The following is a 14,228-nucleotide window of genomic DNA, read 5'->3' as shown; positions in this document are numbered from 1 at the left end:
AAACAGCTGATTCTGTTTACATGTTGTTTATTAAGGAGGGTTTTGTGTTTTGTTTTGTTTTCAAAAAAAAATTCTGGGAAAAAAAAAAGAGACCCGACCCTTAGAGGCCTGCTGTAAGGGACCGGCCACTGGGGTCAGGCTTCCTGCCTTAGACTGCCCTGCTAGCTTCTCCTGAAAAGCCTGGGAATAAACAGGGCTGGCTGTTGCTGTGTGCGAGGGGAGTCCATGGGGACTCAGCATGGTGTATCAGCTGCTAGCTAGGAAGGTGCTGTGGAGGAGGTTTCTGGTGGGTTATGCTGCTGGAACTTGAGGCTGACTCCATGGGGCCCATAGGAGACAGTGAGGCTCCATCTATGACCCTCCAGGAGAACCCAGACGTCCCCAGCTGTGACTGCCCTATCCCGTAAATCACCAGAGCGAATGCTGCCACTTCTGATAGCACAACAGCGCTCTTGCTTCAGGTGGGGAGGCTGAGGCAGGACGGGATGGACGTTACCACTGTCACTCAGTGCTTTGACTTCCCTATCCTGAGAAAGCACAGAATGGCTTCTCTCATGGTCGTCCTCGCTCCTATTTCCAGTCTCACCATCATGCATAGGGACTGACCCAGCAGCCAGTGGGCAGAGTGCCCCAGCCTAGCCGGGCCCAGGCATGAGGATGGGACAGAAGCTACGAGTCTCCCCCAAGGGCCCTGTGCACTCACCATGAATGAGGTCCAACACCCCCCCATGACCTTCTCAGGCCTCAACCACAGCTTCTGGCAGAGTTCTGGGATGGGCAGCTGGTGCCGCTGCCGGCTGAATGAACCGAGAAGCCACAGAAAATATTGCAGAAAGCCTGGTTCTGGCTTCTCTGCTTTTCTGGAAATGAATCCCCAGGTTAGAGTTGCAGAGAACAATGTGACGTGCGACTCCAAGGGGCTGGGCTCTTGCCCGCCTCCAAGGTGGTCTTATCACTCCACCCCCCTTCCCAGGCCAACTAATGGGCCCCTAAGCCCCTGCCAGCGATACCCATCAGGGCCATAGGCTTGCAGAGGTAGCCCACTGGCTGGGCGCCCAGGCCTTCCACCAGAACTGCTAGGTGGGTCTCTGTTTATAAGAAATAATGCAGAGGCAGGGTAGAAATGACTGTGTATTCCCTGGTTACAAAGCGGGGCTGTGGCAGTCACCAGCATGTCCAATGGGTCAGCAGACCAGCAGGGCCTCGTCGTCACTAGCCTCCAATATTGGGGAGCAGGGTGGCGGGGGGCTTCTGCAGACCCCCGATGACTCTGGCGAGTGGGGATCTTGCGTGCTGCTGGCAGTGGGAGTCTGGGGGTAGAGATCTTGGGTCAAGCAGGGCTCTGGAGGTGTGTCCACAGGGGCTGGGCTTTCTTCCGGAGGGTCCTCACAGGCTTTTCTCTCCTTGTCCTCTGGCCTGTACTCTGGGTCTCGCGGGTTCAAGGGTGGGGGTGGCACTGAAGGCCCCACTTCTGGTACATGGCCAGGGCCACTGGGAGGCCCATCTCCAGCTTCCCTGGAGCTGCTTGTGTCTGTGTGAGGTGCTGGGGGATCTGGGGCAGCCCCTGGTGCCGACTGGAGGAGCCCGTCACCCAGCACGGTCTGTGAGGTCCGCGCAGCCGTCAGCAACGGGATCTGGCCTCGAGGTGCCCGTGGGCGGTGGAAGAGCCTGTTCCAGAGGCGGCCGAGCCTGCGGCGGGATGGCCCCCTGCGGGAGGCATGCCTACGCATCTGTCGTCGCATGGCTGTGCGAAGGTTCTGTAGCACTGAAGCCTGGGGGTGGGGCAGCAGCTAAGGTAGGGCCAGGCCATTCAGGAACAACCCCCTTCCAGACCAGAGACTAATCTGAGCTTCCTCCACCTTTCCCCTCCAGATATTCTAGCCCTAGCTGGCCCCTAGGCCTCCTGGTCTTGGGAGCTCTCAGGCCCTGGCAGGGATCTCATACCCATGGAGGCTTACCTGGGATGCACTGTAGACGGGAAAATCCTCCACGGGTGGGATGAGGCCCTGCGCGATGAGCTGGCCGTAGGATGGGGGGGCCTCCCGCCGCACAAACTCTGCCTCTAACCGTGTCATTTGGGTCTCAAAGGCCCTGGAAGCAACGGGCAGAAGGGAAGTATGATAGAGACCTGCCTTAACAGCAGGATTTAAGGACCCCACCCTTTCATCTGGGCCCCTGCATGTACACACAGGAACAGTCCTCCTGTATTGGAATGACCCAAACCCATAGCTCAGAAGAGATGGAGGAACTGGGGCTCTGGACCACCTGTACACGTGGTGCCCACCTGTACTCCTGCGTGCGCAGGGAGTAGAGTTTGAAGGCACAGCCTAGGGCGATGACAAGCAGCAGTCCACACACCAGGCTGCCAATGAGAGCAGCGGTGATGACCTTGCGGGGCACGGCGGCCAGACAGCCATGCTCGTCGCTGCCATCCTGGCAGTCCTCCTGGCCATCACAGCGCCACGTCTCAAAGATACACAGGTTGGTACCACAGTGGAAGGTGCCCGGCTGGCAGGAAAAGCAGTTCTTCTCATCGGCGCCATCGGGGCAGCTTTTCTGGTTGTTGCAACGATCGGCGGGCGCATAGCACAGGCCGCTGCCACCCTCGCAGGGATACTGGTCCGGAGGGCATGCGGGGCAGCCCTGCTCATCCCGGCCACTGGCACAGTGCCACCAGCCGTCGCAGCGCTGTGGCTCTGAGAAGCAGCCCTGCTCCCCGGTGCTGCTGTCATCTCCCTCGCTGCTGCCCCCACATGGCTGCTCCCACGGAAGGCAGTAGCCCTTCACCTGGTATGTGGCATTAAAGCCGTGACCAGCACTGCGGGCACGAGCATGGTAGGCCACGGTGAGGCGGCCCTGTGCTGCCTCGAGGCTCACGGGCCGGTGGTTGCTGCGGTAGGACAACGTCTGCAGCAGACGATCGCCACGCTCGCCCAGGCCTTCATACACTTGGACGTAGTCATCGTAGCCCAGCCGTAGCTCCAGCTGCAGAAGCACACGCCGAGGGTCCTGGGTGTCCACCAGCCACGTGCAGTGAAGGTCCGAAGGCCCACGGGCAGCACCAAACAGGTCTGGGGAGGCGAAGGAACCATAGAAGCTGCCCAGCCGCCGGCCACATGCTAGGTCGGGGCAGCCAGCCTCATCAGAGCCATCGCCGCAGTCCTGTGTGCCGTCACAGCGCCTCTCCACCGGAAGGCAGCGTGTGGAGCGGGCTCCGCTGCACGGGAAGGTCCCCCCGGGGCACAAGCTGCCTGGTGGCTCTGAGGCAGGTGCTGAGCAGTTACCCTCGTCCGAGCCGTCCCCACACTCGTCCAACATGTTGCACTGCCAAGGACCGGGCAGGCACTTGCCATTGTCACAGCGGAACTCGTCTGTCTGGCAGGATGTCTGGCCCAGTTTCCCTGGAGGCGAAGAGGTGACAGGATGAGCCGCCTCCTTCCCAGCACCAGGCTGGAGGCTGGGAGCAGGCAAATGGGTTCAGTCCCAACTGAGCCTCTGTACCAAGAAGTAGGGCCACCTATGGGGCAGACTCATGGATGGAAGGCTAGATTCAGTATCAGGGCTGGGCTTAGGCTGGGGTTCATGTCCAGCAAAGTGGAGCCGACCCAGACATCAGTCCCACTCCCACCCTAGAATTAGCAGGGCTGGTAAGGGGAGCCTCTGCAGAAAACTGGGGCCAGAGGAAAAGCTTGTTGCATCACCTCGGATATAGGAGAGGCGGAAGCCCTGGGCCTGGCCGGAGCTGGAGGCGTCTGAGTGGAAGAAGATCCAGACATGGTCACGGGCAGAGATGAAGGCGGGCGGGATGGCTGAGCCACAGAGGCGAAAGGCCTCCTGGCGAGGTGGAGCTGCTGGGCCCAGCAGCAGCCAGTCCAGGGAGCACTGGTGAGATTCCTCCACATCAAAGTTGCGGAAACTGCGGGGGCCGAGAGGATCAGAGGGATGGGTAGCTGGACAGGGGCCTCCTGGCTCAGGACTGACCAGCAATGGCAAAGGCAGCTAGCTAGCTCTGTCCCACCCAGTGGCCCTCCTTGTATATCTCAAATTGCCTGGCTCTGTGCTCTGGGCCCCTCAGGGTCAACTCTGCCCCTACCCCAGGGTCCAAAAGCAGCTCTGTGAGGAATCATGACATTCATGGGCTGCATCCATCAGTCCAGCTCCCTTCCAGCTCTCTGCCCCAGGAGCACACACGCAACATCCCCAGGGCAAAACTGAGTGTGAAGTGCCAGCAGCTCTGACACGTTCCCCTTCAGGGTGGTGGTGATCAAGGGCTCAGAGAGCCCTCTCATCCTGACTCAACTGAACAGTGCAAATTCCCAGGGCTCTGCCTACGAGTCACCCAGTGCTACCACTGGGTGACCGACTACAAGCTGCCCAGGCGAAACACTGGCACCAGAGCTGAGCAAAATGGGCTCAGAAACCAAGAAGAGCCTCTGCTCATGCCCATCCCATTCCTGTCCTTCAGATCTATGGAGAAATTACACCTGGACGGTGGGCCGGCTTCTGGAGTTTAGAAGTATGGCAGACAGAAGCCATGGTGACCCTGCCCCCAGCCAAATGTGCCCATGATCACCCTAGGTCCGGGTTTCTAGCTCTTCTGTGACACTCTCTAGAACCTTCTCCTGTCTACCTCTACTCTACCCACAGCTCCCTTCCCTGAGAGACTACCTGAGCTCCCTGAAGAAACCCTGACCTGGGTTCCATGCCAGCCTGGCCTCAGGTCACTCCTCAGGGCAGAAACAGACACCGTTGCCACCTTAAGCAGCTAGTCCGTGCCCCCACCCCCCACCAGCTCCTAAGGCTCACTTTTGGGGACTAAAAAGAAAAGACTCAGTAGAGGAAGTGACCAAGCTCAGAGCACCTAGCCAAGAATGTGGTCAATTAAATGATCATACACTCACAAGCACACACATGCTTACAGCTTACAACTGTGGCCATGCAGATCTCTCAGATTCCTGTTTCTAAATGTGTCTATACACCTAAACATACACGTGCCCCTCTCTCTCTCTCTCTCTCTCTCTCTCTCTCTCTCTCTCTCTCTCTCTCTCTCTCTCTCTCTCTCTCACACACACACACACACACTTGTCATGACTGCTAAGACCTGTGCTTGTGTACATCACACCTGTCCCACACCCATGTGCCCTCCACACCTGCTAGGCATACACACACAAACGCACAGAAGCTCTCCTTACCTGATGGTGATCATGTCACCACGGTCACCCTGAATGTACCAGCTGCAGTTGGTGCCCGGTGGGTAGTTGAGGGGCCAGGCTGGGCTGTAGATGACCCCACGACGTTCAGTGTGCTGTTCCAGTTTCCCACTGCAGGCGGCTGTTGGGAGAGAAGGCCGAGGAATGTCCTCTCACCTTTGGGGTGGAAAGCAGGTTTTGTGGGGTGGTGTCCCTGCTCATGGCTTGAACATGAGCTTCCACTAAGGCCAGCCGGTCTACAGTTCAAGTCTTCATGGAAGTCGTGTGTGGGTGGGGTTCAAGGAGGGACCCTCCAGACTCGAGGCAGTATAGCCCCATCCCTGCAGTATATTGGAGTCTTGATCCTGTGTGTTCAGTTCTTCCCCCATCTAAGTAGTGCTAAGAGCAAGACATTTTTAATTCCCCTTGGCATCCAACACATGCATTGTGAGGCCTCAAGACTTCAGCTAGGTGGAGATCTTACAAGTGGACCCTCTGCATATAGGCCTACACACTAGAGTCCCTGCATATCCATGTGGATCACAGCCCCAGGGGAGCTGGAGAGAGTGGTAGGCAGTTAAGAACATATTCTGCTCTTGCAGAGGACCCAGGTTCAATTCTTAGCACCCACATGACTGCTCAGAACCATCGATAACTCCAGTTCCAGGGGATTCAGTGCCCTGTTCTGACCTCCATGGGCTCCTGCATGCATACAGTGTACAAACATATGCTCGGGAACACACATGTGCACATAAAATTAAATAGATAAATATTAAAGAAAACCACAGACCAGGAAAAGAAGGGCTGTGCCCTCTGATACATATTTACTGGACACCTACTATGCACCAAGCAAAAGTAACAGGCATGCTGAATAAGCAAATCTGAAAACCTTCCCTGTGAATCTCACAGGTTGAAGGTGAAAACACACAAAATGTATACAGAATCCTGGTAACAAGAAGGAAGATGGCAATGTCCAGACCTGGCTGACGGTGTAGTCTGGGTCTCAGTACATCTTGTATGAAACTGGGGTTTAGGGGCTGGAGAGATGGCTCAGTGTTTAAAAGCACTTGCTTCTCTTGTGTAGGACCAACGTTTTGCTCCCAATACCCACAGTGGGCAACTCACAGCTACCTGTAACTCCAGCTCAAGGGGATCCAATGCCCTCATCTAGCCTCCTGCACATGTGTGTACAACATGTCCTCCAACACACACATTATACACATATGTAAACATGAATCCTTTTTTTAAAAAAAATTTAAAATTTGGGATTTTATCTCAATATATGTGAAAAGACACTGGAGGTAGATATTCTAACCAGATAAGGAACTGAGGCTCAGAGAACGCAAATGACTCCGGGCACACAGTCAGCTAGTGGCAGAGTCAGGATTCGCTTTGGCCTCTGCTGGGCTCAGCCTCTCACCGCAGGACTGAGTTCACAAGCATTTATGGGGCACCAACAGTATGCCACATGAGGGATGAAGATAAAGCGATCATTAGCCAGCATGAGTGAGAGACACCACACCTGCCCTGCTGTCTGGGCTCTCTCAGGGCCAGGCAGGGTACCCTGACACGTGGCTACAATCCTAACATTTATCTAATCCAACCTGTCACAAAGGCTAGGCATACTTTACAGATGGAAGAGCAAGGCTCAGGAAGCAAACCATAAACCTTTTCTCCGAGTCTACGTTCTCATCCTCGCACCACAGGCACCTGTGACGGTGCCTCTGAAGCTGGACTCTCTCCAGCTGTGGCTTCGGGCTGGGTGGCTGCTGCAGGAGGACCCTACTCCAATCCTCTGCATCCCAGTCTCTCAGGGAGATGACACAGTCGTCTGTCTACCAAACTTCCTCCTGCATCCTTGCTTCCCTCGCCCCCAAGAGCTCCCCCCATGGAAAGGAAGGCTGTTCCCCACTCTCCTAGCCCACTAACTCTTTACTTCCCTCAGCTTCAGCTCTGTGGGACCCCTTTGTAAAGAAGCCCTCACCATGTCACCTCCAGGGGAGCCAGCCTCTATCCTTTGCCCCTCCTTTCCTTCTTGGCTTCTGTCACCATAATGACTTACCTATTGCTACATAATTTGTTTGACATCAACCCCCCATAGGAGGGCAGGCTGGGACACTCTGGCCTGGTACCCAGGGGCCAACACAGTGTCTGACATACAGTGGGTGCCCCGCAGGGTCAGTCTAGTGCCTTCTGAGCGTTCTAAGGGATCACACCCACTCTGCCAGCCAGGACCATGGGGGTCTTGGTTATCCAATCTACTCACAAGAACATCAAAGAGCTGAGTCAGAAATGCCATCTTTGAACAAGGCGTGGTAGCATACAACTGTAACACTAGCACACAGGAGATGGAGTTTGAGGCCAGCCTGGGCTACATAGTGAGTTCTAGGCTGGCATGAGCTACATGAGATCCTGAGAAAAAAAAGAAAGAAGGAAAGGACAGAGAGAAAAGAAGAAAAGAAGGAAGGAAGGAAGGAAGGAAGGAAAGAAAGAAAATGGATTTGAGCGGGGAAGATGGGAAGGAGAAAGAGACAGAAAGAAAGGGGAAGGGGAAACATAGGGAGGGATGGAAAGGCCACCTTTGTGCTTTGTGGGAATGGCCATCCTCAGAGCTTCATCCTTTATAGCATTAAAGGTCCCAGCTCACTGAGGTATTTGCCAGTTCCTCTGTTCCTGATGCTCACATGTGGCCCTAGGATGCAGCCTCCCCAATTTCAGGTGCTTCACCAAGGAAACAGCTGGTGCACTCGACTCCCAGCCCAGGAGACAAAGCTAGAGGAATAGGGTCTCAAGAGAATCTGCAAGGTACCCCCAGCCTGAGCCTGGCTCTTGTGAATAAATAAAGCCACTACCTGGAGAATCCTAAGAGACCTAGGTGTCTACCTGATGTGACCTGGAGGATTTCTCTTTCATGAGATGCAAGGTGAGTGGTTCCTGACAGGCAGAGCCCAGTGAGATTTGGGCATGTCTTCCTCCTACCAAGACTCTACCAAGGTTCTAAGTAGATATCTCACTCTCTTCCTACCTCATCCAGGACACTTGTCCCTGTGTGCCTACATTTATTCAGGGTTTAGGTGGGTGGCTTGTCTGTCCAGATGACTGAACCACCGTCAGCCCAGCTCAGTCTTTTTGCAAACCCTCTATCCTGTAAGCCCCATGGAGCATCGCTGTTAACTGTTCCCTCATCTCTGGAGGGTGTCATGGGTACTGGACCATGATTCTACAACTACCACTTGGATCTCACATGAAGAGGGAGAAATGGGGGTGCTCTGGGATCCAGAAGCACCACGAGGGGCCCTTGATTAGATACCACTTGGCAGTAAGCTTGGAAATGTGTCTATCTTAGTCAACACACCCCAAAACCCAGCTTTCCAAGACAGGGACTTCATTTCCACCCCAATGTACAACGTGAGGGCCCAGGCCTAAACCTCCATGGCCATATATAATCCCTGTGTGAGGATGTGAGGATGCATCTTATGCGTCTGTGAAATAGAGTCATTACGTGCTGCTGTGGTTGGAGACAATCAAGAAAGTGACAGTTACCCGGTGGTGATGGCGCACGCCTTTAATCCCAGCACTCAGGAGGCAGAGGCAGGCGGATCTCTGTGAGTTCGAGGCCAGCCTGGTCTACAGAGAAGTTCCAGGACAGGCTCCAAAGCTACAGAGAAAGAAAAAAGAAAAGAGAGAAAGAAAGAAAAGAAAGGGACAGTCTTGAGGCAGACAGTCATGTGATGGACAGACCAGTGGGGCAGAGGAGTCTAAAGAAATGTCTTGTAGGAAGTTAGGATTTGACAGGGTATATAACTGTCAGAGCAGAAACCGAACTGTTCATGGGATAGTAGTATAGGAGAGATCCCTGGGAGTGTTTGGGCTGTCAGGGAGGGCCCTCTGAGCTTAGAGTGGAGACTAGCCTTCGCCCTTACAGAAGGCTGTCTGAGCTCTCAGTGATTGTGTAGGAAAGGTATGAATTGTGGGTCGGAACCATTGTCACACCCCCCTGAGAGGACAGCGGCAGGGCCTGATGCAGACTTGTAGATCTGATTTCCAGAGGCTATCGGCAACCTGGAAAACCCGCATGTTGTAACCTGACAGCAGGGAGCCCGGCTCCTCTCTCCCCCGGGCATATGGCCATGTGCATATCTGAGTAGAAGACAGTAGAAGCTTATCCAGGCCGACCCTAGCATCACAGAGGGGAGTGGGGCATGCAGGACTCGAGAGGTAGGTCTTTTGATCCAGGGAGGACCTGACAGAGGAGGAGCAAGGGATGGACTGAGGGACCAGAATGTCTCTGGTGCAGGCAGAGAAAGGGCTAGGAGACAGTAGGAACATAGAGAAAGTATTTGGAAATACAACCATGAGGTCCATGCTAGGAGAGGTCAGGTAGGCCGGGGAGAAGCTAGTCAGCAATACCAGAGGGCTCAGAGCTGGATCCAGGGACACTGGGACCCACCCTAATACCTGCCACTGCCATGCAAGCTGCACATTCAGCTCCCAACATCAGGAGTACCACACACAGGCAGCAATGGGTGAACGACCATCCCTGCTGGTGAGTGACCATAGTCTGCTAGGAAGGCCAAACATGAGGACCTGGGTCGTTCTCTCCAGTGCACAATGAGTAAGCCTTGTCGCTCGAGCATTGCTCTGCAAACCTGGGGACACATCTGGGACAACAATGGCCACCCACCCACCAGCAGCAGAAGGGCTGGTCTGGGGCTCATGCTTGCAAGATATCAGTGTTCTCTCAGCCCACTTCCTGCACTGTACCCTGGCCACAGACACGGGACCCAACTCTTTCCTGGAATCGGGATGTGAAACTGGGCTGTCCTTTGTGGTCAGTACATCAGGCGGGGCGGGGTTGGTCGGTGCTGACTAAGACAGGGCCCTGGGCCAGCCTGGGTCAGCAGAGGAGGCCCAGCTGCAGAAAAACACAGAGTTGGGGTACAGAGAGGATGGGGCGGGGGCAGAAGCCCAGTCTTCCAGACAAGCAGAGAAACTGGACTCCGTGAATATCTCTACCATGCCTCTGCCCACCTCCCATAATCCTTGTGATCAGCTCCAGCTAGATCTATGCACCTTGAGTCTCAGTGGACTCAGTGGTAGACTAAAACCAGAAACCCCACGTAGCTCCTGCTTCACCGTGTGGTGCAAGAGACAACACAAGCTCTAGGTCCCCCAGACTTGGGGTCACACATCCTTACTGACCACAATGTACTTCTGCTAATTATTTAGCCTTTGGAAGCTCTGGCTTACTTTTGAGGCAGGGTCTCTTTATGTAGCCCAGACTGACCTGGAACTTGCAATCCTCCTGCCTCAGCCTCCCCAGTGCTAGGATTACAGGCATGCAACACTACACATGGAACTATACACCATTTTAGGGTTTGCTGAAGATGGCCATACATTGACTAAAGAAGCAAGAGACAGCAAGGCTCATGATGTATTAGTGATAGAGCAGGCTCCCTCAGTCACCTGCCTTACAACTATCCGAGCTATTTATTCTCCAAACAGCAGGGGCCTCTCCACAGCCAAGGAGAAGAACAGCCACATCTGTGGCTGCTCTTCCCTTTCTTGACACCAGTTCAGAGCTCAAAGCTGGCCGTCAGATGGCCAGGCAGCACTGACAGGCAGGAGGCCACCACAGGGCTTCTCGCTGCTTCCTCACACCTTATGTGTCAACCTCTCTGCTGCTGTGAGTTGCCTGGAACAAGCCTTTCACATGCAGAGCTGTAGATCTGGGGCTGTTCTTATCCACCATCCTCCTGACCCTCCCACACAAGTCCATACACTGTTCTCCCATGAAGAATCCCAGGGCTAGATACCTGCCAGTCAGAGATGCCTGAGGATTTAGCCTCCAGAACGACTCAAACAGGCCATTGTGAGCTGTCAAGCTGTTTGCCTGATTGCCTTGCCTTTCTCCTGGAAACCTCGATGAAAGCTGTGGTTCCCCTCATCCTGAGTCAGCCTGGCCAACCCTTGAACCCCCAGCTTGAAGCCCTGGCTAGGCAGGGCTCCACCACTGAGCCACGCCCCTGCTCCTCATTGGTGGATTCTAGGCAAGTGCACCCACTGAGCCACGCCCCTGCTCCTCATTGGTGGATTCTAGGCAAGTGCTCTACTACTGAGCTACATCTCCAGCCCTTTAAAAGAAAAAGTTTTAGACAGAGTCTCATAAAGTTAGCCAGACTTTCCTTGAACTTACTCTGTAACCTAGGCAGGTCTTAACTTCAATCTTCTGCTCCAGTCTCCGGAGTAGCTGGAATTATAGGCCTGTGCTTCCAAAATAGTTTTAAAGGTCTGATTTTTTTTCCTCAGTGGTACTGGCCTCTGTGGCAACATTAATTTTACCTCTAGAAGTAAACCCTAGGCATTATTTAATACACACAAGCATCCAGTGTCCCTCAGGAATGCCACAGCCCACAGAGGCACATCTATCAAATGGACAGGGCTGTGGATGTCAACAGTGGTACCAAGTCACAGAGCACCCGGCCCCTTCGTGAACATCCTGGGCCGTTGCTTCAATGGACCCATTAGGCCAGGTTTGGGGTAGTCTGGCATTTCACCTATTTTAGCAAAGAAATGAAGGCTCACTAAACTTAAATTCACTTGCCACCAACAGCTCCTTTGTGATGTTGTAAAGGTGCAGAAGGGAAGGTTTGCCCAACCAGAGGCCTGATGGCCACGGGGTACAGCCAAGACTGAAGGCCCATCCTTAGAGGTCGCTAACCCCGGGCAGGCAGGAGAAAGGGGCTTACTCACCTAAGGCAGGGACTGCACTGCTGAGCCTCCCAGTAAAAAAGAGATTCACTGTGGAAGACACAAAGAGGTGTCAGTACAGGACAGTAGCTCTTGGGGTCCAGAGCACATGTCTGGGCTAGCAGTGAACACCAGACAATACAGTTGAAGTCAAGGCCCCCTTTACCTCACTGTGCCAGAGAACCTCCCTGCCACCTCTTCCTTCTGGGATAGGCAAAGGCTAGGAACTCAGAGGGTCTCAAGACCCTCATACACCCACAGCCTGAGACAGCAGTGTGGTAGCCCAACTGGATCGTCCCCTCATGACACTCCTCAGAATTAGCTGGGTTTCTGTCAGGCTTGAGGCTACCGGTCACACAGACTCACTCCCAAGACCTTCGCCTTTCAAAAGGATTCCTACCACCTCGAAGGGCTTCCTCCCTTGATGGACATTTGGGGTGATGATACCATCCTCTTCCCTGTACCCCACTGTCCTAAAGGCAAGGTTCTCCTGCTACCGCCACAGTACATGTCCACCTCCACAGAGTATCCTTAGCTTCGATCTAATGTTTTGCTTCAAGGGCTCCAGACGGAGACAGAGAGTCTAGGCCAAGTGAGAAGCACCTCTAACTTCCTATGGATTAGGGTACTCCCTCCCTGGATGAGGCCTTCATCTCTGGAGCAGTCATTCTCCATTTGGTGAAAAAATGGGGTATTCACCCCATCCCCACCCCAGGGAATTCAGGATCTTCTAGGCCCAGACATGGACACCCCCTGAGCCAGGAGGACCTTACCTCTGCCCTGCCCACCTGGGAAACACACAGCAGGGACCCAGATGCCATGACCACCCACAGCATGGGAACCAGGCACATTGGGCATATGCCACTTCTTCGATTACCTCACAGGGCCTATGTATGCAGTAGCCCCTCCCCCCCAACACTCACTCCTTCTCTATTCTTGGGGGCTAGAAGAGAGTTACAACTTAAAACAAGCAAGCTTTCCTCCTCCACCCCAGCTTAACATGTCAGTGGCTTTAGGGAGGCTGTCAGGTTCCTGGGATCGCAAGGGTGACATCACCGGGTGTCCCCTAATGACCCCAGTTCTTCAGGGCCTCCCTCCTTCATCAAGGTAAATAAAGAGCCATGTGGGTAGAGGATTTAACTCTTTCCTTCCCTCCCCTGCAGTGGGCCCCAGGAAAGTGGACAGAAAAATTTCCTGGTCAGGAAAGGAGCCTTCTAACCAGTCCAGGCAGGTTCTTAGCCCTCCCCAGAACAGACTCCCACCCCCATCAGGGCTGAACAGACCCAGGGCCATCTGGGTCCAGGAAGACACAATGGGAAAATGAGTTCTCACATCTGCCTCCCCCAAACCCTCAACCCCCATGCAGAGTCCCCATCTTTGGCTAGCTCCCAGGCCTGCCCTGACTCCAAGCAGGAAACGGTTTCTTCTTCAGGGAGCAGCAGTCCAGGCCTTTGTCCGCAGCTTTGGAGGCCGCAGCTCAGGCGGGCGGTCTGAAGGCGACAGGCAAACCCCAGCCTCCCCCAGGAACCCAAGGCCGGCGTTCTGGCTCTCCCACCGCACCCCCAGCTCCGGGTCTGGAGTGCTGCTTTGTGGGAGTCCCCCTCCTCGGTAGCCCAAGGGGGCTCCGCAGCCTGGGCACGGGAACCATCGCGGTGCGGGCTCCAAGCCCTCCCCTGTCCGACCCCGCGCGGCCCACTCACCCAGGCAGACGACTGCGAGCGGCGCCCTGGCGCCCGGCGCCCCCTCCGGCCCCGCGGCCGCGCGCTTCTCCATGCCGGGGCGAGCCGCGCGCGGGCTCCCGCTGCCCTGCGGCCCGGGCTCCGCCTGGGGCTAGGGCTGGCTCGGCGACTGCGACCCGGCTGCGGGCGGCGGCTGCGGCGGCGTCTTTGTGCGGCGGCGGTGCAGGCCCGCAACGCTCGGGGCCACATCGGCCGCGGCGTCACGGGCCCCGCGGGGGCTCAGCGGCGGTCGCCAGGGAGGACCCTCGGCCGCCGCTGTCCCCAAGCCCCGGCCGGCTCGCCCAGCCCGGCCTGTGCACCGACACCCCCGGCACGCCCATGCCCCGGCGCGCCCTGCCCGTCGGGTCCCCGGGTCGCCCCTCGCTGCGCCGCCCGCACGGTGCCACCGAGGGTGCGTCGGTGGGTCCGCGTCTGTCCTCCCGCCCGGCCCCTCGCTTGAGCCTGGAGCCGGGAGGCCGCGCCGCGCCAGCCACGTGACGCGCCCGCCGAGCCGCAGTGGCGCTGACAGGGCGGGCGGAGGCGGCTGGGGCGGGCCGGGGGGCACACGCCC

General features: G+C 55.8%; 1 protein-coding gene across 2 annotated transcripts; it reads right to left on the bottom strand.

Annotated features, from left to right (window-relative positions):
- Window positions 1-10: 10 nt before the first annotated feature.
- Lrp3 (LDL receptor related protein 3) lies at window positions 11-13,756 on the bottom strand. Of its 2 annotated transcripts, XM_038340176.1 has the most exons (8): window positions 13,640-13,756; window positions 11,943-11,990; window positions 5,193-5,331; window positions 3,702-3,916; window positions 2,285-3,401; window positions 1,959-2,091; window positions 1,391-1,772; window positions 11-1,310 (listed from the first exon to the last, which is right to left on the bottom strand). In XM_038340176.1, the coding sequence occupies exons 1-8, from the start codon at window positions 13,710-13,712 to the stop codon at window positions 1,213-1,215; spliced, it is 2,205 nt and encodes a 734-aa protein (XP_038196104.1). In that variant the 5' UTR covers window positions 13,713-13,756; the 3' UTR covers window positions 11-1,212. The 2 variants fall into 2 exon arrangements, with proteins under 2 accessions (XP_038196104.1, XP_038196102.1); XM_038340174.1 differs by having other exon boundaries at window positions 11-1,772; window positions 13,640-13,755.
- Window positions 13,757-14,228: the final 472 nt, after the last annotated feature.

The sequence above is a fragment of the Arvicola amphibius genome, chromosome 8 (assembly GCF_903992535.2).
Source record: "Arvicola amphibius chromosome 8, mArvAmp1.2, whole genome shotgun sequence".
Classification (NCBI taxonomy): domain Eukaryota; kingdom Metazoa; phylum Chordata; class Mammalia; order Rodentia; family Cricetidae; genus Arvicola; species Arvicola amphibius.
The sequence above is the reverse complement of the archived record's forward strand: the minus strand, read 5'-3'. Positions and strand labels throughout refer to the sequence as shown.